General features: G+C 36.5%; 1 protein-coding gene across 2 annotated transcripts in view; it reads right to left on the reverse strand.

Annotated features, from left to right (window-relative positions):
* Positions 1-23,180, reverse strand: part of MYBPC3 (myosin binding protein C3) — a 62,058-nt gene that overhangs the window by 10,540 nt on the left and 28,338 nt on the right. For both annotated transcript variants that reach the window (XM_030006577.2, XM_030006578.2), the window contains exons 17-29: positions 21,965-22,131; positions 21,415-21,580; positions 20,390-20,496; positions 20,034-20,063; positions 19,729-19,865; positions 18,210-18,287; positions 16,782-16,941; positions 15,595-15,699; positions 11,966-12,154; positions 9,774-9,908; positions 8,405-8,572; positions 6,945-7,033; positions 2,204-2,399 (exon numbers count right to left, since the gene is read on the reverse strand). In XM_030006577.2, the coding sequence (XP_029862437.1) occupies positions 2,204-2,399; positions 6,945-7,033; positions 8,405-8,572; positions 9,774-9,908; positions 11,966-12,154; positions 15,595-15,699; positions 16,782-16,941; positions 18,210-18,287; positions 19,729-19,865; positions 20,034-20,063; positions 20,390-20,496; positions 21,415-21,580; positions 21,965-22,131 (1,727 nt within the window). The remainder of the gene's footprint in view (positions 1-2,203; positions 2,400-6,944; positions 7,034-8,404; positions 8,573-9,773; positions 9,909-11,965; positions 12,155-15,594; positions 15,700-16,781; positions 16,942-18,209; positions 18,288-19,728; positions 19,866-20,033; positions 20,064-20,389; positions 20,497-21,414; positions 21,581-21,964; positions 22,132-23,180) is intronic.

Here is a 23,180-nt window from a genome sequence, read left to right on the forward strand (position 1 = left end):
GATCTCTAGAGTAAACTGCAGCAATTGTTTTGGCAATAAGGGCAGGTGATGGCAGTAATAGAAGTGTTTTCTCCTATTTGGAACTGATATGTGACTCATCATAGTGGCAGAGCTTTTGGTTACCTGCATTCTTGCCTTACTCCAAAAAAGATAATGGCTGAAGCTCCAAGCATTAGTCTTTCATCAAGTAGACTTTTGCAAGGGAAGTTAGCTGATGAACAGACACCTCAAAAGATCACTGATTGATTTATCTCTGAAAGCTGGGTTGGCTTTTCAGCATGCCATTCTACAGCACCTAAAGCATTACTAGTAGTATAGGAAGAGTGCCTGAATCACCCATATTTCTCTCCTGCCAAGAGAATATAAAAGTGGAGACCAAAAAGTGCTGTTGAGAGAACTGAAAAGAGGTAGTTCTGATGAAAGAGTGACAGTATCAAGAACCAGAGTAGATGCCTTGGTTGCAGAAGTATCTGCATATGTTACAAGCCCTTTCTGGGCCAGGAATTAAATGAAATGTATTTATTCTTTTTCAGTTGAGCAAGCTGCCCAAGAAGTAAAAAGTTTAATGCCTGTCCTCCAACTCTGACTTGTATTAATATGTGTAATAGGATTAGTTGCTTTTTTTTCATTTTTTTATATGACATAACTCTTTGACAATGGTACATGTATGTGGTTTTATGCCTTTCTACAGTACCAAACAATGGGTGGAAGATACTTAGTACTGTGCTGTAAGAGTAATGTGCTAGAATCTAGAGTCACTAACCAGTTTTAAAAAGGTATTTTGGTGTGTAGGGTGCACTACTCTCCTTTATCTGAGTCCCTTGGGTTTACTTTGTTTTAGCAGCCATTTACTTATTTTGCTGTTGCAGAACTGCAGCCATCCTCTTGAGTGGCAGCAACTTGTGGTATTAAGACATATTTGCTCCAATTTGTTATGCCTGTCTTGTTTGCTGTTGGCACCACTGCATACCCATTCTGCCAACATTATTTCATAAAACTTTAAGCAGAATACAGTCAGCATTATATCTTTACTTCCAAAGCATAAGGAGTTATGTTTAAATACTCTTTTTGTGCCAAAATACATATTCTAAAAATGTATTGATATGTTGGAGGAAATTTGGGATGACAGTAAATAAAAATAATTATCAAGAATGTTACATAGAGCTGTAATGAGGAAAAACAGAAAAGCTCTGGCTAAATATTAGTGAAATCTGAGTAGGCAAGATCTCGGAATATATCTCATAAAATCCCAAGAGAAGTTACTGAAACCAGGACACTGGCAGTGCATTTCTTTAAAATGACACTAGACAAGAGACTAGAAATTGTATAATAGAGAATAAGCCTCCACGAAGCCTCAAGCTAACTAGACACTCTTAATAAAGTAAGGCATTAAACATGAATTTTCCAAATTCACAGTCATTTCTAATTCTTGCAACAGTAGAAGTATATTAGTGCAATGATTTTTACCTTCAATGTCCTCATCTGTTGAAGAAACACGATAAGAGTATATCCATTCTAGGATTTGTATTTCCTTCCTTGAGGACAATATGGCTACTCCCAAGAACACCAGAACTCTCAAATTCTTTCTATCACTCTCAAAGTGGTAGAAAGAAGAGTGATAAAGATGATCGAAGATATGGAATGGCATCTTTTTGAAAATAGACAAAGAATCTAAAACTTGAGAAAGTTAAATGAGGAGAGTGTGACTGAAGGCTACAAAATCATCAGTAGCATGGAAAAGGTGAATAAATTGATTATTCATGTTTTTTCTGACACAAAACTGTATGGATATCAAATGAGATTATCAGGAGAGAGACTCAAAACAAACCAAACAGGTAGTTGTACATGCACTTAAACTGAAATTCCTTACTAAAGGATATTTCAATTCTGAAAATAGATACGGATTAAAAAAACTATGACTGGATAAAATCATGCAAGAAAAAAAATTCCTCAAGAGCTATGGAACACACAGATAATCCCTCTCCCTCCAAAAGTCTCTAGGACACAGATCATTTCAAGCTGGGAAAATATACTAGGAAAATAAAGTGACACGCTAGCCCTGCTCTGAGCTTTGTCCTAGTCATCTGCTATCAACCATTGTCAGAGAAGGGATTCTGAGGTAGTTGGATCTTTGGATTGCCTCAGTATGGCCACTATTTTGTTTTGTATGATATGCTTAATTGTGATGTTGTTAGGCTCTTACCTATGATCTGCATTGTTATTGTAACTTTATCAGTCATGTTTTCTATCTGAAGAGTGACTTCATATGCTCCTGAGTGATGAAGCTCTGCCTTTCTGATGAAAAGGATTGTGTCCGTGTTGCTGTTCCGAATTCCCACATCTTTGGAGTCTAGAGTTTGACCATCTTTCATCCAAATTATTTTGGGTCTTGGTTTACCCTGAAGAGAAAAAAAGGATTTTTTTAGCCTATAATATATTTCAATTTTTCATTTTTCTGTTTTTTTTTAGTGATCTATAAGTCTAGAAAGCCTGATTTAATATGCAGAGTTGAGATAGTAAACTCTCTAAATACTTTCCAGTTTCTTTTTCTTGCAGACAAATATTTGCTCCCATCTGTGTGGTTTAGTGGCACCATGCCCTGATGATGCCACTTAGCTATAGTTAGAGAAGAGACTGAAATTATATTGAGAACAAATCCAGAAAAAATATACTTGTGCTGGTCTGGTACTCTTTCCCAGTAGTGAAGCCAACAGTTGATCTGGCTCACTCTGTTATTAAGTTACAGAAGTCTTTAATATCTGAGGAGTTTATCAGCTTCCCCCCTCCTTCTCCTCCCTTTCTTAAAACATTTGATTCTCTATCCCCAGGTATTTTTAAGATCTTTTGGAGAATTGCTATAATCTTGAAGTCTTGGGATGTGAAACTTACTGTACAATTTTTTATGCATTGCAAAAATTCTTTTGGTGACTGTCAACCTAAGCAGTCGGTGTTGCTACACCCATGGAGGATGACGTTGGGGAATCAGTAAGATATCTGTGGTTTACATCACTGTCACTCAGTCAGTTCCAGGAAAACTGGTAGATAATATTTAGTTCTTCAAAAGTTGTTTGAGTACTACTTCCACAGTACAGCTCCAAATCAAGAATCCCAAGAAAACAGAAAAGGGCCATATCATATTTATTAACTGTATTTATAGTCAATCTAGCAGAAAGTAACTCAGTGGGGTTTTTTAAGTTTCTGCCAGATTAACATGGTAAAACAGTGCAGCGCAGGGCTAGATGAATGCCAGGAGTAACTCAAATGGGTGGGGAGGGAAAGTGAGACCATGCAAGCCAGCAGTCAGATTTGCTTAGGCTGCCACCTCAGGCCTGTAGCTCTGAAATAATAGATACAAGATTATTTTGTCCAGTTCTAGTGTACCTTCCCCCTGGTCTCATTTCATAGAACCCTTACAAAAACCTATTAGAGGAAGACATGGCTTCCCTTCTTCACCTGGATGGTATAGAAATTCTTGAACAAGTTAAAGGATGTGGTGGTTGCATATTTACTTATTTTTTTTCTATATCTATGTCTGATCATTGGTGAACTTGACTTAACAAGAATTGACTCTATTTTACTTTCCACATATGTGTATATTTTAAAATTATATGAGGATCCTGCTTGAAAATTTTGGCTAGGGGAATGCTTTGAAAGTAAAAACAATCTACTTAAAATGGTATAATTATATGGAAATTTAATTTAAATTTCTAATTTGTCAAGACAAATACTTGGCTAGATTTTCAGACTGATTACAAGATTCAATAGTTCTTGATGGATTTAGTAATGAGGTGAATTGAGGATCTGGCCCTAAATGTCTTGGCAAAAACAGGCATGAGAAACCATAGCTTTATCTTTATCATAAGAAATATCTTGACTATAAATTGGGCTTTGCTACTGCTGATGTTCGAGTGTCGTTGATCATATGTTAACTCGCAGCACCTCCTTTTTTGAGGTGCTATGAGTGCCAGTGAAAGATTGCAAGTGTTCAAAGTGTTGATTTTCATATACTCTTATATTTATAGACTGTGAAAAGCATAAACAGATAGAAAGCATGTTCCTAATACATATCTCAGAGGATTGGATTTCTGCAATGTGTAATAGGTAATCTGAGAGAGAGAGAACAGTGAGTGACAGAGCGGATAAATAGCACACTAGAGAAACTTCAGGGAGTTTACTGCCAGGGAAGAACGAATTTAAATACCTTTGCATGTTTATATTTACACATATATGATGGGCAAGAAGATTACTCAGCAATACTGTGAATTTTATCCACTTATAGCACATCATATCCCTTCAATCACGTGCCCATATAGTTAATTTCAAAACAAGAATGTGTTGATTCCTTTCCTTTCAGCAAAATGTCCCACCTGCTTAACACACTCAACAGAAAAAGAGTTAGTAATAACATTGTACTTGTTTTTTTCTGTACATTTTAATCTAAAGATTTGAATAGATTTGCAAATAGCATTTAGCCTGGGATACCTTGACAAGGTATTTAATAGAATTTCAGTGTTAAATGACACAGTAGTGACCACAGAGAGTTGCACAGAAACTGTAAATAGTAGAAGACACTGACTTACACTTTAGTTAGATGATACTCTACCTGCTTGTGTTCCCTAGCTCAGGGTTCACAGTAATTCCAGTATTTATGTATTTTCTCCTATATCCTTTTTGTAATTTGAAGATTGCAATCATATCTACTTAGAGTAAATAAGATTCATTTCTTCAATAGAAATGGTCAGTGATTTAAGCTTTTTCAAAATGTAAAGCGAAATGTTCTCTTTGCTTTGCTTTTTTTGAAAGATCCTCAGTTTTGCATATTCTAAATAGTTTTGCAGTGTTAAGAATTGTAGCTATAGCTGCAGTTCAATGCTATTACAAATTTAATTCATGCAAAAAATACCTCTTGAATGAAAATCCTCTGTTTTTGTTCTTGGGCTAAAATTTGGTGTTGATGGACAGATTTTAGCATTTTTTTGTTAGCCTTACCTTTTAGGAGACAAGAGTTTATACCAACACATGATTTGTCTGTCAGTCAGCTACTCAAATTACTTCTGAATCAGTTGGTTCATTTCAGCTAAATTTGACAATGCACTGGAAATCTCTAAGATTAGCTTAGTACAGTTTTGTGAAAACTGATGACGGTGAAATACTGAAACCTCAGTTAGTGTCCCCACTGAGGAAAAATCAGGGAAGACTTGGTCTTTATCCGGTTTGTTTGGCAACAGCTGAGTGATCAGGCAGGGTAAATGAAGCTCTGGATTAGCTGCTACACATACTTTCTCTGGCCTAGGGAACTGAGGACATGTCAACTAGGACTAGCGAGGGGACTAGAGCAAAGAACTGGCAAATCTCTGGGAATATTGCCATGAGGCTGCTCTAAGCAAAAGAGGTGGGTGGTTATGCTGGGAAGATGGTGATATAGGGTACATAAGACACAAATCTAAAACAGCCAAACTTTATCTGTTCTTCTGCTTATGGGACAGCTTGTCAATTTTGTGCAAATTTTCTTCAACTCAGGCATCAAAGCAGCAAAAATATCTGTTTATTTAATTTAATTTTTTTAAGACTTACATAACTCAGAAATATCAGATGTAAAATCTTGAATTTTGCATGTGGCTAGACCTCAGTGAAGGGGCCATTTTAGCAATTTTGGAGATAAGAAACGTGAAAGAAAAAAAAGGCATGTGATTATGTCGAAGTAGTGCAAGTATGCAATTCAAGGCAGTTACTCCATGAATTGGTTTGCAACTGTTTACTGATTAGATATATCTTTGTGAAAAAGCAACTTTTCCTGTAACCCAGTAACCGCAGGGCAAAAGACGTATATATTTTATTTTACTTAGATTTTGCTCTTATATAGATTTTTTTTTTTTTCCTGCTGTTACTGCCCAAACAAAAGAATATTGGTAATGTGTGCATATATGTTCCCTTGCTGAAAAAATGCTTTGCATAGCTGCAGCATCTTTTACATGAGAATTTAAAAACTCTTCACTAATAACAGTGATTACATTTTCGTAAATGTCAACCCTGAACAGCAGAAGAATTTTAGTTTCTTCAAATTATAAATGAGGACTAGATTAAATGATATATCTATTATTACTGAGGCTATCTCTGTCAGAGCCAGAATCTGCAATTTACAATTTCTTTTCTATGTCTCACTCAGAAAACCTTTTCCTTTCACACACTAATTCTTGCACTGTATTGATATTATAGTCTTGCATCTGAAAAAAAATGCATGTGGTGTTTTACGAATAGTCATTATAGTTGCTTATACTGTTGTAGAAAATGTAAAGACAGGGTAACTGGTGAGCTCAGTCTGTGTGTATATTTTAGCAATTTTGTGCATGCCATAGCAGCATATGTAGTTACATGCATGCACTCTTGATAATCCTTGGCATGCTGTGTTTTTTACACCTTGAGCTCAGGTACAGTAATACCAAAGCTATTCTTCGTAAACGCACAGGTTCTATATAGGGCCAATTGTGATACTCTGTTTATGTACAAACTCTAATTTTTGTAGTCAGCCTTTCAGAAATGAACATACACACTTTTGACAAAGAATTTGCCTGGTAACATCATGTACCTTGGCTCCAGAAGAGTAGTTAGTTGAATTCTTACGCTTTTGTACGCTTCTCTCTTTAAGATGCATCCTATGGTCAATAAGCAAGAACGGGCTTGCACTTACTTACAGCACTTACTTTTTCTTCTTCCCCAAAAGGAGGGATTATGGAAGAAACTGTGACTGTAAAAAAATTGTGACTGAAAGAAAAGTAATATTATTTTTTTTCCCCTTTCTTTAACGTTTAAGAGGGTTTTTTAAATCATCAGCCATACTTTATGTAATACTGCTTAAGCAGTGAAGCAAAGGGAACTTGCATAAAGGAAAGTACTTTAGGTAAGTAATGATAACTAACCATGACAAAATAGAAACCAATACATACCTGAAAAGGGATAACAATATTGATTGTCTCACCCACTTTCTTCACCAGAGTCTGTCTGAGATGGCGTGGCAACCAGATTTTGGGACGCTCTGCATTTAAGCATTAGTACATTAAATACAAAGGTTTTGATGGTTTGAAATATTACTTATAGCACAAATAAGACAAAACACCAAAGACAAGAGGCTTGGACACTTGTAAGTATAAGAAAATTGTGCAAACACTGTTTATTCAGTTAGGAAGTAGTTAATTCCCTAAGTACTTTCAAATTTATTTGACTATTGGATACAAATTTAGTAGAAAATCTCAGTTATATATTTACAACTGAGCAGGTTTCAATGACAGCAGGATTTGTGAAACTGTTGTGTCTGAAATGGCAGATTTGGGTGACTTCGTTTGGATGTGAGCCTTCTATGTGGACTTTGTTTCTTTGGAGAACTTTATCAGTTCAGTAGAAGGAATGGGACAAAGGGTGTATTGGAGTAAAAGAGTGATTATAGACTATGATTAATCTATTGCTGTATTGATACTGCGGCTCCTTGTAAATTGCCATTTGGAGATATTTGTGGACTTACTCAGAAAGTAGAGCAATCATTGGATTTCCTTTACCTTTCTACAGTCATTCAGTTATAGTTCTTTCTCTGAGGTGGAAGGAGTGGAGTCTCACTGTAGCTGCTTACTTACTGCTAACAAAAAGAGGACCTTAGTGCATGTTTTTTCATCTAGTTCCTGCTTTCCTCTACCTCACTGGAAAGTTTTCTATGTTCTCCGTGTGTTCCTTATTCTTTTCCTAGCCATTTACAGAAAGAATTTCTTAACATACAGTTGGAGTATCTGTCTTCATGTCCATTTGGTTTTGAGATGCATTACAACTTCGTTTCATTTACACCGAGTCATTTTACTGTCAGTGAGACTCTGGCAGGCACTTCATATGAGTCAAGGTTGAGGAATCCACTATTAGCAGCTCTTGATATCTTTTGGACTCCAGTCAAATGAATTATAATCTACTGCTGTTGGGTGATACACAGGGTGTTAATTAATAACCTAGGACAATCAAGTACAGATAACTGCTTTTATTTAAATAGATGTCTTGCTGTAGCCGATGCAGCTGTTATTTTGCAGTAGTATAACAGCTTTTCCAGCAGAGTGCTAAATATTAAAAAAATGTGTCTCTTAAATGCTGACAGTGCCATTACAAGAGGTGAAATGTCCATATTTTGAAAGTAAGAAGTAGGATTTTGTTTTAAGAGCTATGTTTCAGAAATATTAGACTTGGACAGTATAGTAATGTTCTCAGAATCAGAAGATACTGGGTGCCTAGGCAAAGTGGAAGAGCTGTTTGGGTGGTATTCTCAGAAGGTGGCACAGGCTTGTCAGTCCCAGAGGTTTTCTTCGTATGTACATGATTAGAATTTTGACCATGGGAAATAGATTAATAAGATTTATTCAGTATAGATACTCACGCAGGATCTCTTGAACAGTAACAGGCTCTTTGATTATTGCTGCTCCACTCTCACCAGCCAAGTTTATAGCCTTTATACGGAATTGAAGTTTGTCCCCTGTGACCAGGTCTTTAATCAGTGCAGATGTGCGCTCAGTTAGGCCAGGAAGAGCTGGAATCCATTCTGTAGCTGCAAGTACAGGATTTGCATATTGTAATAATATATTATTTTTCCAAACTGAGGCCTTGTCTACAATTGAAAGTAAATTTGTGTTAGGGTAAAATGAATTTAACATGCAATACTACACTTAAAAGGGAATAAACTAAGCTGGAAAAAGACCTCTGGATCTAGAAGATGTGTTTATACATGGAGTGAAGGAATATATACATTTTGTTACTCAAAATAGCTAAGGGTAAGGGAATCATCATTGGGTAGTTCCTTTGGCATTCTGTTTTATAGACTTTAGAGCTGTGGGGCTTCTCTATTTTCGTTAGCAAGAGGGTGGGGGGAGAGAATTTTGGAAGTAATTTTAGCAAGAAAGTGAAGCCTTTCTCAAATAAGTATATCTCCTGTGGGTGTCCAAATGGTTTGGTGGGAGCCACATATGCTGAAAATAATAACAAAGCACATAACTGTTGGAATTTATTATTAATTTCTCAATTGACACTGTAGAATAGAATTCTTGGGGCTTCCTTAGTTATTCTAATGACACAGGAGTATGACTGATAAAATCATTGTTCTATGACGATGACATAGGGATTCTGGTAATTCCATGACGATATCTCATTAAAGACTATAATATATTTCTGAATAGATTATACCCTGTAAAAACCCTAGTTTAGGTTATATGGCAATTGAGTTTAGTGTCAGTGAAAATGTCATGATTTAAGTGATTATAAATTTATCTGATTTTTATGACATAAATGTTGTGTTTTAGCATCGCAGTAAATTGGGTGTTGTAGATATGGTACAGTTATACTTTCTGTTATCAGACCACAAGTATTAGATGTGATAAGGTATCAGTTACTTGAAAGTTTGACTGATGTTGTTACAGTCATGTTATTATATCGGTTTTAAGGAATACACAATTTGTGAATGCTGCAAAAGTATAGTAGTGACTATAGAACAGCACTGGTATTTTTGTAGTACTTTTCTGTATTAAAGTTTATGATGATTGTGAAGATGATGTTATGGTTGATGTGACTCATGGTTTTACAGTCATGTCGTGGTAAGTCTGGTGATGGTTGGCATGGATGTTAGTCATAGATTAGAGTTCAAATTTAATGATACTGGATACGGTTAATTTATTGGGCTATTGCAGTGAAGCTACTGCAGTTGTAGTATTTTAATAATGTTCAGTTGCTGCTGCCTAGTACTTGTGCTTACTTACATCCATCTTTGCAGTATTCCACAATATAACCATCTAATCCCCCAGCTCCAATCCGCTCAGGGGGTCTCCACTTCAAGGCAACAGTGCTGTCAGAAACATCTTCCACTGTAAAGTGGGTTGGTTCACTTGGAGGAGCTACAAGGAAATACATAGAAGTAAATTCTGAGAAATAGCAATGTAACTGTGAGAATTCAAAGGCTACAGAAGGAGTGATTAGCAGCTGAATTATATACCACTATCTGTTTTAATAAAATAAATTTAGATGAAGCTCAGTTTTAAAATGTAACAGCTAATACTTCATTTAATAGAAGTGCAGCATAAGATTCCTATAATAGCGAGGGGAACAAGAAGTTAAGACAGTACTTCCTATTCACATGTGCTCCCTCATAAGTAAAAGCCAATGAAAAAAGAAGAGTTGTAGAAGGGAGTCAAATTGTCAGCAGAAGTCTGCAGAAAAGTTTAGAAATAAAAATGCATACAATTTGTATGCTGTATTTACACCCTGACTGTAATTAGGCAAAATTCACGTAGTCAGAGGACCAAATTCATCAGCGGCTAAATTTGACTTCACTCATTTTCTTCTAACAGTGGAGAAAATGACCAAAAGTTATGACTACATGTTTACAGAAACACTAGTACCGATTTGTGCATTTGTAATAGAGACACGCCTGAGAAAAATATTTTGGGGCTGACAAAAATATTTCAGTTAGATATAGCTATTTCATATCTTCTCAGAACGGGAGTGTCATGGCTCTTTTTAAATCCATAGTTCAGAAGGACCACTAGCTAAATTCAGTCATCTTAAGCATGACTGTTGTCTATTAATTAAAAAACAATCAGGAAGAGCCCTTACTGGAGAATCCCAAATACACACAAATGCTACTGTGAACTCATTGATTCCTAAAAGCAAACAGAAAGATAAATTTTTCAAAATAACATTTAGAGAGCTGGAACATAAAATTTAGTGTACATGGCATAAAAGCAATCATGTTAAAGAAATGTATGTTTGGCGTACTCTGTGTATATGTATTATAAGCTGAACATCTTTTGAATATACATAACAGATTTTACATATTAGAAATATTTCATATATAAACTAAGTTAAACAGATTTATAAATTGTGCAACGGATTGAAATTGATCTTAGTTTGCAAAGTTATTGTGAAAAAAAAAAATTACAAAAATATCACCCAGTTTCCTTTCTTGTAGCTGTGTCAAAATTTTTCATATTCAAATGGCAGCAAGGACTGGGAACAGCACACAGGAGGCAAAGGCAGTTCGGAGCACACACAACCACACAGCACACGATCAAAACCCCAAACCTCTTCTCTGAAGCAGTAAGTGTGAACTTTATCCTTAATCAAGTAAAACTCTGCCTATCCCATGAAAACTCTGGACCTTTTTTATCAGTAGCTCCGCTTGATGGTTTCCATTTGCCCTCTTTTGTTGCAGACCAGCCGTTGTGTGTTTGAAATCCAGAATTAGGAGACCCTTCTTGCAGTTCATCCTTTCCTTCTGACCCCTTCACTGCATCATCTGCTTTTACATTATCTCCTTCAGCAGGCTGTCCCCCTTCGCTGATATTTGTAGATCTAGCAACTCTAGTCATTTTAATCTTCGGCTGTTTGTATTTTTGTGGGTCGTCTTTCTAAAGCTCTTAGCAGGCAGTTTTCCTGAGGACTCCTTTAGTTTACTCCTTGCTCAGGGACTGCAGGAGACACTGCAGTGCTGTGTTGGGAAGGATTATTTATAGAAAATCATTCCTCAAATATTTTCTTAATCAGCTATCCTTTTAGCTGTGGAGAGGGTCAGGATTAAGGGAGTACTGGGTGGGATACTGTGATATTTGCACCCATAAAGGAATGGGAGAAGCTGAGAGGGACAGGGAAATTTCTGTCAATTAGTTCTCCTCCTTTCCAGATCCAGCTTGACTCTCACACTTCTAATTATAACAACTAAAAATTCATCAGCAATTTCATGAAACTGGAACCTCTGTGCTTCTCAGGAAGGGGAATGAGAGATAGAGAAGAGGAAGATAACAAATGAAAAGGTTGATTAAATATAGAATATAGAGATAATCGATAGCCTTTTTCTTAACATGTTCATTTTCGGTATAAGGGCAGTTGAAGAGAAGAGGTGAAAATTGTCCTGTCTTGGTTTTGTCCTAGAAGTAATATAATAGGTAGAACTCACCAATTGGCATGAAGGGTTGCGAGGCAGCGCTTGGCCGGGACATGCCAATAGAATTCACAGCATAAATCCGCATCTCATAAACTACTCCTTCAATCATTCGTTTGGCTTCATAGGTTAGCTCTTTTAAAAGGTCAAAGTTCAGTCTCATCCATCGATAGCTCTTCTTCTTCTTTCTCTCTAAAATATAGCCTGGAAAGAATAGCTCTTATTGATGTGAAAGAACTGCAAATTCTTCTCTCGCGTGTAGGAAAAAAGAAAATCACCTTTTTTTTCTCCCAATGGCATAAAAAAGCCAAATGTGATTGAGAATTATTGCATATAACTGAATTATGTGAAGCTTTGATATTTTCCTCCAGTTTCCTCTTGTATTACTTTCCTTTTCTCTGACATTCTTACCTGAACAATTATACTTTTCAGAGTAGAAGTTATTTAGAATTGTCTATGTCTGGTATTAGGCTTTAAGCACATTTTGCATGCTATACATTACTATTAAAGTATTTAGATGTATGCAAAATAGAGATACTAGCAGAGCTGGTTTAAATGGTCTTTCTGGTGAGAATGTGGTCATTCACTCCTAATGGCAGAGAAATGCATGAGACACAGCAGTTCAACAGAAAGCCCTTTCAGTGAAGGAGAAATTGCCTTGAAACGTGTAAGATGAGACAGAGTTAAAAATTTAATTTATTTCTTATATTCTGCTGCAATTTACTAATCTTGACTAACAACATAAATCCCAATACAAAAATTAGTTGGAAGAACAGTTTGACACTCCCCCCGCCCCCTCTTTTTTTATATGATTTATCAAAGAACTGATGTTAGATCTCTGTGTCCATTGCTAAGTGGTGGAATTGCAGGGTGCTTCCCAGACAGTGCAGATCCTAGCTCTGCTTCAGCCCTATAGTGGCATGAGTCCTGGCCACGCACCATTTTTCTTGCTCTGATTCCCTTGGGAAGAAAAGTGAACCTGTGTGATTACAGAGAGCCAAGAGACCTGGATGCACTGCAGAACAAATCTATGGTATAGCATAGATGTCGTCTGTATCCCCAGAATCCAGGTCTTTAGTACATCTCCTTCACCCCCTCAACATCCACAGCCTTTCCCACACTACTGTGCTGTTTTTCAGAATGCCTATATCAGGCTGGGTTATCAGTTTAAAAGATAAACTCATTTCCCAAAACTGGGAATAGAATCTGTGATTCTTGATCCTTAATATGGAGGATGCTGCTTCTCTGTGTTGCAGGTGGTATGCCTGAATGTGATGCATGTAGACTTCTTTTAAATAGGTTTTGTTTTGAAAGCTATTCATCTTTTAACTATGGAGTGAATAATCAGAAAATACACTGAATAATGATTTACACATGCCATGTATTGTATGTCTGTTTCTACCCATAGTCTACAGAGAATACGTCTGTAACAGTGGTCAGCTACAATAGTATGTCTATAGCAAACACATTGTAAAGACTTAGGAATTGAGCTGTGTAGGTCAATGATTCAGTCCCTGCTGCTCACAAAGGTCACAGCTATCAAACTTGCAGATGTCCCTTTGGTATACCTGGGAAGTATGATTCACACTTAGCATCTAAAGGGAGATGGAGAACAACAGGCATGTTTGCTGATGTACTATAGGCACACACATCCTGCATCAGGAGCCTTTCCTGTCTATGCTGAATTGCATGGGAGTCTACAGAATGTTTTGGGAAATGAGTGGTGGAAGTTCCTTTGAGCTGACAGGTTGTATCATCACTTCTAATGTATAAAGTTACTCGTGGCATGCTTTTTTTCAGTAGCTTTTAAACAGAGTTAAATGTTGTAAGTAAAGAACCTATGGTTCCTTTTACACGTTCCTGCTTTTTTCTCTCTTCACCAGGGTCTGTGAGACTGAAAGAAGTTTCAGCAACTCAGTTTCTGTTTTTCTGCCAATTTAGATATGCATAGTTTCCTGTCAGAACTGAGACACTTCTTCACTGTGGCATACCAGAATTGCAATTAAAAAAAAAAAAAAAGCGTAAAAAGGAGGTAAAAAGACAATACTGGTACTGTTGGTGACATTTGGTAAAACAGATTATTTCCCCAAATGCACAGAATGTATGACAGATGAAGGTACTGCTTTAGTAATATAAAAAGTACATGAGACCTCATGAAAGATTTGCGTAACAATAAAGATGGGGTGTGAACTTCTTTTCTATATCTGTTGGATATAGCTAATAAAGACTGTAGTAGACTGCCTACAATGCCACCTGTAACAATATGAAGACAGATAGGGATGCATATGTCTTTTCCCCCTGCCTTTTTAACTTGCTCCTAAAGTTTTGTTTGAATGGATAGTGCTGGATCTCAGCCTTCTCCCCCCGCCCAGGTGTTTTATTCTAGCTCTATTAGTAGTACAGTCCTGTGCTAACTGAATAAACCTCCTCAGGTAGTGCAAAGGGTTGTTAGCAGAATGTTAATAAAATCATTCCTTTGACACTGAAAACAAAACAAGGAACTTTCCAAAACACATGTCCTGAAAACTCTACAAAACCAAATCATGGGCTTTGCATAGTCAAGGCAGGGGGGTTGGCTGTGGTAATGGGACAGCTATTGGTATACATCTTTGCACATAATAGTTTAAATTGTTAACTTCTTCCTTGTCTCCTGTCAGAACAGATGAAACCACAAGGGACTGGCCCAGTAGTATCTTGTTTATTCCTGCACAGATAACTTCTGTTGAATTAAATGAGGTTACTCTATTCCTGTGGAAGTGAATGAAGTCCAAATATCCAAAAGCAAATACAAACTCCTCTCTTCCAGATAGTATGCAGGGGGTTAAAAGAATTTTAGAACATTTCTAGCCCTGGCAACGCCATGAGAGTCCATATAGCTTTAAGTGTATTTTTTTGAAAAGAAACTCAAACTCCAGTGATCATTATTAAACAAATTGCTAGCTTTGGAGTCCAGAGGAATTTTCCCCTAAAATTGGCCAAGACCCTGCATTATTTCCTTTTATTTCTGAGCATCACAGGGAGTTTTATCTAAAAACCACCATGCTCTGCAGAGAACTTAAAATGGTATTGGTGATATTCTTGATTGCTCCTGCTCATTTCCTGTATCACATGATAACTTTGGCCTCTAGTTTTTAGTACAGATTTTGAGGTCATTAAAATGATTGAAACGTGTTTTGTGACCCGTGGTGTGTAGTTGTATATGAAGTAGAATGATGAAGTAGTTTTCTTAAAGAAACATGTATTGCATGAGTGCTTGAGATTGCAGCCAACTGGAGTTGGTGACTGAGATGGCCACAGATCTGTTGTGGTATTCCTAAGTAAGTCCAAAGGCCTGTCTTACTGACCCAAAATTTCGGTCTTGAATGAGAATGTTTAGCTTTAACTATATTTGATATCACCATCTTGTGCTTCGGTAACTTACCGAAATATTTCTCTGATTCAAATAGCACGGGTAGGGGGCACTGTCTCCCTAAAATTGAAGGACCAGAATCGAGACCAGTTTGAAGGTTTGATAAATTAGTTAGTTGTTGAGGGTCAGCCTTCCTAGAGTGAATAAACATAGAGAATCCTTCTGTGCCATTTTAAAGGAACAGCAAAAAATATAGGCTAGGCTGCTGGGGACTTTATATTTTAGCACTTCTTACCAAGTACTGGTTGCCCACCATCATATTTAGGGGGTTGCCACTGCACAGTACAGTAATCTTCTCCAATGTTGCTGATCTTGGGAGCTTCTGGAGGGTCAGGAACATCTGAAGGAAATGTGAGAATGAATGAGAGTTGTTTCCGTTTCAACTTCTGTATACAAGTCAATGAAATATTTTTCTTTAACATTTTTTCTGTATCATATTGATACAGCTTTGTCAGATAGCAACAGTAGGTACAATCAAGAATGTATTATCTTAGTGTAAAGTGAATCCTGCTCTTTGATGCTTCTATGTTAGGTTAGTTTTCCTTTAAATACCATTAATTACTCAGCTCCCTTGTTCTTCCAAGACATAATCAACTTTTTTTGCAAAAATGTAAGGTAACAAGGTAATTCTGTAAGAAGAGGTTTGCTCCGGAGTTTCCTATTTTCTCTAGAATAAACTTTATATAGAATACAATGGCTGCATGTCTCACATATTTTGATATTTTGGAGGTATTCATAGTAAATATCCTGATCTAGGATTTGTAAAAGATGGAAAGATACTTAGTATTCACCTAAGCAGTGAATTCTAGATTTTAATACTGTAGGTGAAAGTAATTTTCTTTTATCATTTCTAAGTTTGCTTATAACCTGACCTTTTGTCATATGTGTGGCAGGGTGTAAACAAGTTAAATACTATGAAAAGTTTCGTAAAAATTACTGACTCAAAATCATATTTCCCCCAGCTCTTCTGTGACTCATAGTGGCAATCTGCTTATATCAGATACATTATGTCTCTTTAAACCATTAACCATTTACTGCTTATAGAATGAAGTAATCTTTGCTTAAAAACATAAACCACAACAAAATGACAAGAAGTTTTTCATCTCAGACAAGCATGAAGCATATACTTCAGAACGTAATGTAATCTATAAACTGATAAATAGGATCAGCTGAAACTGGAAATATATAAAAAGGAAATACATGGATTTCTACTGGAAGTTGCTCTGTTACCTTTTCAGACAGAAGGCAACTACCTGTGAAAAATACTTCTGCCAAATTTTGTGACTGATAGTATTCCTGCCTTTATGATCCTTTTCTGTTTTTCTAAACCTAAAGTCAGAACCTGCCTCAGTTTTAGAGAAGGGTGAGTTTCAGTGAACTCAAGATGCTTTCATGCTCTGGTTGTTTCCTTCCTTCACTTACCAATAACTTTGACTGTGATATCAGCCTTATCTTCTCCCACTGGATTCTTAACTATAACTCTGTATACTCCCTCGTCCTCCTTTTCTGCTCCTTCAATGATGAAGACACAGTGGTCTTCATGCATCTCCACACGAACTCTGCCTTCAGATTCAAACAGAAGCTGTGGGCAGTGAAAGTAACAGATAAATTCATTGTAAGTTGTGCCAGGGACAGCCTGATGAGCCTGCATGTAAGCTAGTGAAAATCTTCAAATCACTGAATATTATAACAATTATTGAAAAGCTATAATGTTTTTCAAGTTCTATTTGTATGTAGAAGAGAGAAAATATAGACTAAGTGGTTCACATAAATGATATTTGGGAAAATTGGTTCTGAAAGTCTGCAGGTTGTTAAGATTCATTGCTAGTTACACGTACCCAGTTACGTTTCAAAGAAGTTGCTAAGTACTTCCACAAATTCCTACTTGGGTTAGCTGCAAGTATCAATGTAAAGAATTTAATGGATAACAGTTGGGTACTGTGTAAATTCAAGAGGGTTTGCAAATTTAAATTAAAATGGTTGAGCAAACGTTCCTCATCAACAGTATCTACATTTGCCATCAGATAACATGGACTTGAACAGTTTCCCTCTAAAAAATTTACCATGTTGCTTGTAACTGTTAATGGCATCAGTGTGATTTCTGTCACTCAAGGACATCATACGGGGTAACTTTATACTCTTCTCTGAGCTGAGGTCTAAACATAATGACCACAACTTTGCTGTACGTTTGTAACACAGTCCTTTCTTCTTTATGTACCTGTGTATCTTTAGACTTAGAACAGGAACCATTAGAAAGCATATGTGCCTGAATAATGACTAGTACAGCAGAATCCTAACCCTGGGAAAGGTTTATTGTTGCATAATAAATATAAAATATTTTTTACTCTATCAAAGTAAGTTATTTATGACAAAAAGGAAACTTATTGGAAAATGAATCCTCTTTCACCGTTTTGTACATACATAGTCCACTCTCTTGACCCATTGTCATCTTTCCCTGTGTCCTGTAAGATTTTGTCCTAGTTTTTTTCCTCTAGTTATTATTGAAGGCTACAGGTTAGTGCGGAAAAAAAGGGATAAATGGTCACAAATATATTAAAAAGAGTTTTTGGATAACTGCTTTGATTCCTTGTAATCCAGCCACTGTGTGATGGTGATTAGAAAGAGATTCCTCAATCAGCATCTTACTCTAAAATTAGTCACCAGATCTCTTGTGCCCATTCAAAGTGTTTGGTAGTTACCGTTGTGTGGCAGGATGTTGGGCCTGATGTGCTATTTGCTTTACCAGTTTTAATATCTACTGACTTTAATTTTATTTCCTTCTGAATATGACCTTTTATCTGGAAAACACTAAGCATATTTGTGTGTCTGCATAAATAATAAGGAACTTACCTTACTATCAGTATTTAAATCACTGCTATTTTCTGAGGGAGTCATGGAATCATCATTGCTTCGAACAAGGTCGCTTTTCTAGATAAGCAAAGAAACCACAGAAAGTAAGCTAAGTCTTTCTGAGCAGAGCAGTAAAGCTGTTTCTGCAAGACAGAGGAGAAGAGTCCATAGGTTTGTTAGGTGGGTTGAATATGGAGGTGTGAGAAAAACAAAGAGCAAAGTGAGGCAGCAAGCAGACCTGGGAAGGAAATCAACTGATAACAAAAGTAAAAAGCAGAAATGGAAATAGATGTATCAGACTGCAGTGAATTAAGGGAAGGATAAGTCAGCAAAACCAAATTTACAGCTTAACAAAGAAGACAGATGCATGACTGCTGCAGTAGAATTGTAACTGGTTGTGAATCTGTGTCCTGTGGTACTAGTTACTCATCTTGTGTAACTACAAAAAGGATTACTTCTTTCTGTAACAATGGGCTAGTAAGACAATGTAAATGTTTTAACACTCAGAAATATAGCCAGGTCTGTAAAACACATCAAACAATATTATGAAGCTGTGCTACTGTTTCTTTAGGATTTCATTAGTAAGTATGTTATACATCCTTCAAATCAAGACTGGCTTCTTTTACTCATATGTTGAGACCTCACGCCTTAGAAATAACACTGTATAGGGGTTGCCTGACACCCAGTCGTCATTTTATCAGAGAAACTTGTGTATGAGGGTGTCAATTTCTCTTGGTTCCCAAAACAGAGATAAATGGCTTTTTTTTTTGTTTGTTTCCATACTAATTCTGTGTTGCAGAAAATAGTCCTAAGGGTTATTAAATATGCTAACCTGAACAAAGAACACGGCAGAATCATGAAGAAATGAGATTGGGGAAATTAATATAATTGGCAATATTATTTTGTCTATATCTACACCTATGGGAAGTGTAATGATGCTGTAGAATATTATGCAAAGTATTTCTGCATTTTGTGCTAGTTATAGCTCAAGAGCCCACAGATGGTGAGGGATGGGAATGTTCTGAGATAGCCAGAAAGGAAGCTCACTTAACATTTTGTGTCTAGCTTCTAAATTCTTTCTTTGATGTTTTGTAATTGCTTTGATAAGGCAAGTAGCAAGTATCCTCTATTTTCATTATACCAAATACAGTTTTATCCCAGTGGTCTGCTAAGACGACATTTTCCTCACAGACTGTAGAATTCTTGAGAAAGATTAAAAATAGAAGCAGCCATCTCCAGAACATGTCCATCCTGTCAGGTGAAGGTGATGGGGATGACTCAGGCAACAGTTCAGAAAAAGAAGAGTTCAGGATGACTCTCATAAAAACAGCTAAATTCCAAAGAGCTGCATTGCAGATATTTAATTTTTTTTTTCTTGAGGTTTAAGAAAAAATAAAATTAAAAGGAAGGTGAAAATACATATAACTAAGAATTGTAAATCAAAGTAAGATTTGAGAAGGAAAATAAATTTCCTGTTGCGACTTCCTTGCCTCAGACATTGTGTCAGGTTACACGTTACCTTGTTTACTTTCTGCCAGATGACAGTGGGTGTTGGATCTCCTGATATGGGAACATCCAATCTCAGTTTGTTCCCAGCCACCACGACAATAGTGTCAGGGGATTGGCCCAGACAGTCAAGGTGGATTTTGGGAGGTTCTATAGCAAAGGCAGAGAAAATAATTTTTAAATATAGTTTGAGTGTTCTGTATGGAACAACAACAACAAAGTGAATATTCCTACATTAAATTAAAAATGAAAAAGCACTGCTTCCTTTGCTATTGAAAACAAGTTTACTTGCGTATAAATAATGACTGCTGTTCTTACCTTCTCTTGGTACAAAATCAATCTTGACCTCTGGGGGAAAAAAAGGAGGGGGAGGGTGTAGGAGAAATAGATCAGAAAACAGAATTTACATAGCATCTGCACCCAAAAAATAATTTTAAAACTATTCATCATTGAAACCTCATAAGGCATATACATGAAGAGATTAATATAATAAATGGGAAAACAGGCTCTGTAAAATAATGTGATAATGATAACACAAAATAACAGGGAAAAGCAATGTGCCTATATTGAGGTATCAGGAAAGAGATTCTGCACACTCTTTCCTGGTATAACCGTGATTAATACCATTATTTTATCCCTCTGGAATTCCCATTACATATTCTAAGATAACTTACCCAAAAACTGAAGCTTGGCAGAAAGGTTGTAAGCAAATCCCTGAGGGATGAAGGAATAATCAGCCTCGTCACCTGGTGTTACATCCTCAATAGTTAGCTTATGGATTCTGGAAACATGAACAAATATATTCTGCTCCCTTACCTTACCTCTCCAGGAGAAACAGGGCTATCTCAAGACACAAGGTGCAGGCTATAGGATAGTAATAGACATTACTATTTCTTCTCCCCTTAACCTAACATCAAGTCAACAACCACCAGGGCTGTAGATTGCTCTGCTTTCAGTATTCAAGCAAATCCATGTCAGCATGTTGTCTATGAATGGATTTTTCTTGTCAAGGTAGATGCATAGTCTAGTCTGAATAGAGGAAGCATTTTCTCTGCTTTAGTCCAGTTCTTTACCATTACAAGGGCAGTTGTAACACTGCTGACTGGTTTCATTTGATCAGATTGTGACTACAATAAATTCTGGAAAAACAAGCTAAAAATTGGTGCTCCATCCCTGTAGAGAGCACCAAGGAAGACTTTACCTAACATGTAGTGCTTATGTATCTTCTGAATCTTCTTGGTCTCCATTTCCAGTAGTAGTTAGACTGCTAAGAAACTTGAGCACAGAACTGCACAACTGTATGTGTTACTATAAACGCTAGTTTTTCTGAAGGGGTTTATATATACGTGCTACTTTAATCTGTCTAAACACCACTGCTAATTTTAAAGTTATCAACAATGTGTTTTCTAGATTGTTTGAATACCAAGAAAACACAAAATCCTAATGAAAACAGAATGAATTCTGCTGATGTACCACTGATGCCATATATGGAAAATGTACGAACACAGAAAGACTGCATGCATACCAAAGCAAGTCTGTGACTATATGTTGATTGCATATGAGAAGGTTTTAAACTTTTTTCCTTTTAGCTGGTGCTGGGACAAAGTCTTGTTTTATATTCCTGTCCCCTGAGATAATAGTTCCTGCGGATTGTAATGCAATACCCAAGCCTGTACCTGCTTTCTGAAACAAGACTAACCTGCCAATATGGGAGATCTTTATCCTTTCATCTGGGACCACCTCCTTTCCATTTTTCAACCAGATTCCTTTCACATTTTCATCAGAAACTTCACACTTGAAGACTGCCTGGTCACGTGCCTTCACTGTCAGGTCCGCAATGCTCTGATAAACTTCCAGCTTTTTCTCTGATATTGTGAGGATAATCAATATGCACATCAACAAATAAGAATAGCTCTGTAAGTAAACGGTGTGGATTTACTGAGTAGAAGAGGCTAGGACTGAGCAAGCTGTTTGTGGAAGGGTGAAATATGAAGGGAAATCCACAGCGTGCAGGGCTTTAAGAGGACTGATAGTTAAGCACCTGTTATTATCAGAGTATCTGTTACATCCGGCACACAGGTCTGAGTTCTCCCTGAGGCCTTTATTATCAAACCTTATGCCCCTTATTACGTCATCTTTTTCCCTGGCATGAGGATTATGCCACTCCTATGCACTATCCTGGAGAAGGTTACCTTCAGCCTGTTTTCATTTTTCAGCTTCTCTGGTTCTGTAGTATTACCTCTGCCTACCTTGTACAATTAGTTCAGCAACTGATACTCCACCATTGGTCTTCACGGTGTAGTGTCCACTATCCTCCTTGGTTGAGTCATTAATAATTAGATACTGCTTTTTTCCATCTTTCTTGAATCGGTATTTGAATGTTTCTTCCCGTGTCAGCTCAATTCCATCCTTTTCCCTGCAATGCCAAACAGTGTTGAGTCGTTTTTCTATGGTTGGAAGAAGAGAGTAAGAGTCATCTCAATGTTACTACAGACTGGAAGACACAAGATAGATCCGATCTTTGTAGCATTTCAAGTTAGCAAAAAAAGAGACCATTGCACAAATGTTAGTGGAACCAGAACCAGAATGCTTCTGGCTTGACCATTAAGTTTCACTAGGTATTTGACTTTTGGTTTAAGAGAGTTCACTCACAAGGAATTACTTGATTGTTACTATTTATATGCTATAGATAAACATGAAAGTATGTTAAATGCTGTAGAAGATAGGGGGATGAAGACGCACTTCACCATCAGGGAGTTTTTATCTTAAAAGCTGCCATAAGGTAAATTGGACTTGCTGGAAAGTGACTTAAAAGTCTTAATTTTCCTGATGTGAATTATAATTGTTATAAATTCATGGTTTGTGGGCATCAGTAAAAAGAAAATTTTAGGATGGATTTAAATGAAGATGTATTTTGGATTTTGTAGCCCTTTCCATTCAAGATGCCACAGTATATTTAAGACATTACTAAATTAAGCTTCACCATCCAGCCTGGGAGGAAATTTAATTATTGTAATTTCCAATCGTCATGAAGGGAAATGAGCAGAGAGGATTCATTCTGTTTAGTCAAGGTCACACAGAAATACATGAGATGTTTTAAAGATTTCCTATTCCGAATCCTAAATAACATAAACAGGCTACAAGAAAATAAGTTGTAATTTCTCCAACTTACTCATTTTGCAGCATTTTATAGTTTTCATTATTACTTGAATACATTTATATTATGTTACTTGAATACTGCAGCAGTTTGTAAATGAAAAAATTTTTCTCTTTGATACTTACTCATGTGGAAAAAGAAATAGAAAAGATGTTATGCTTTTAAAAGAGTAAGAATTTTCTTTCTCTCTTGTGTTATTTCCCTTATTTGTTACCAGTGACTATTCAGCTGAACAAATAAGCTTACAGGATAGCAAATTGAAATGCTATTTAGAGACTCATTAAAATACTATAGCTCTAATTTCTAGG

Source organism: Aquila chrysaetos, chromosome 2, assembly GCF_900496995.4.
Source record: "Aquila chrysaetos chrysaetos chromosome 2, bAquChr1.4, whole genome shotgun sequence".
Classification (NCBI taxonomy): Eukaryota; Metazoa; Chordata; class Aves; order Accipitriformes; family Accipitridae; genus Aquila; species Aquila chrysaetos.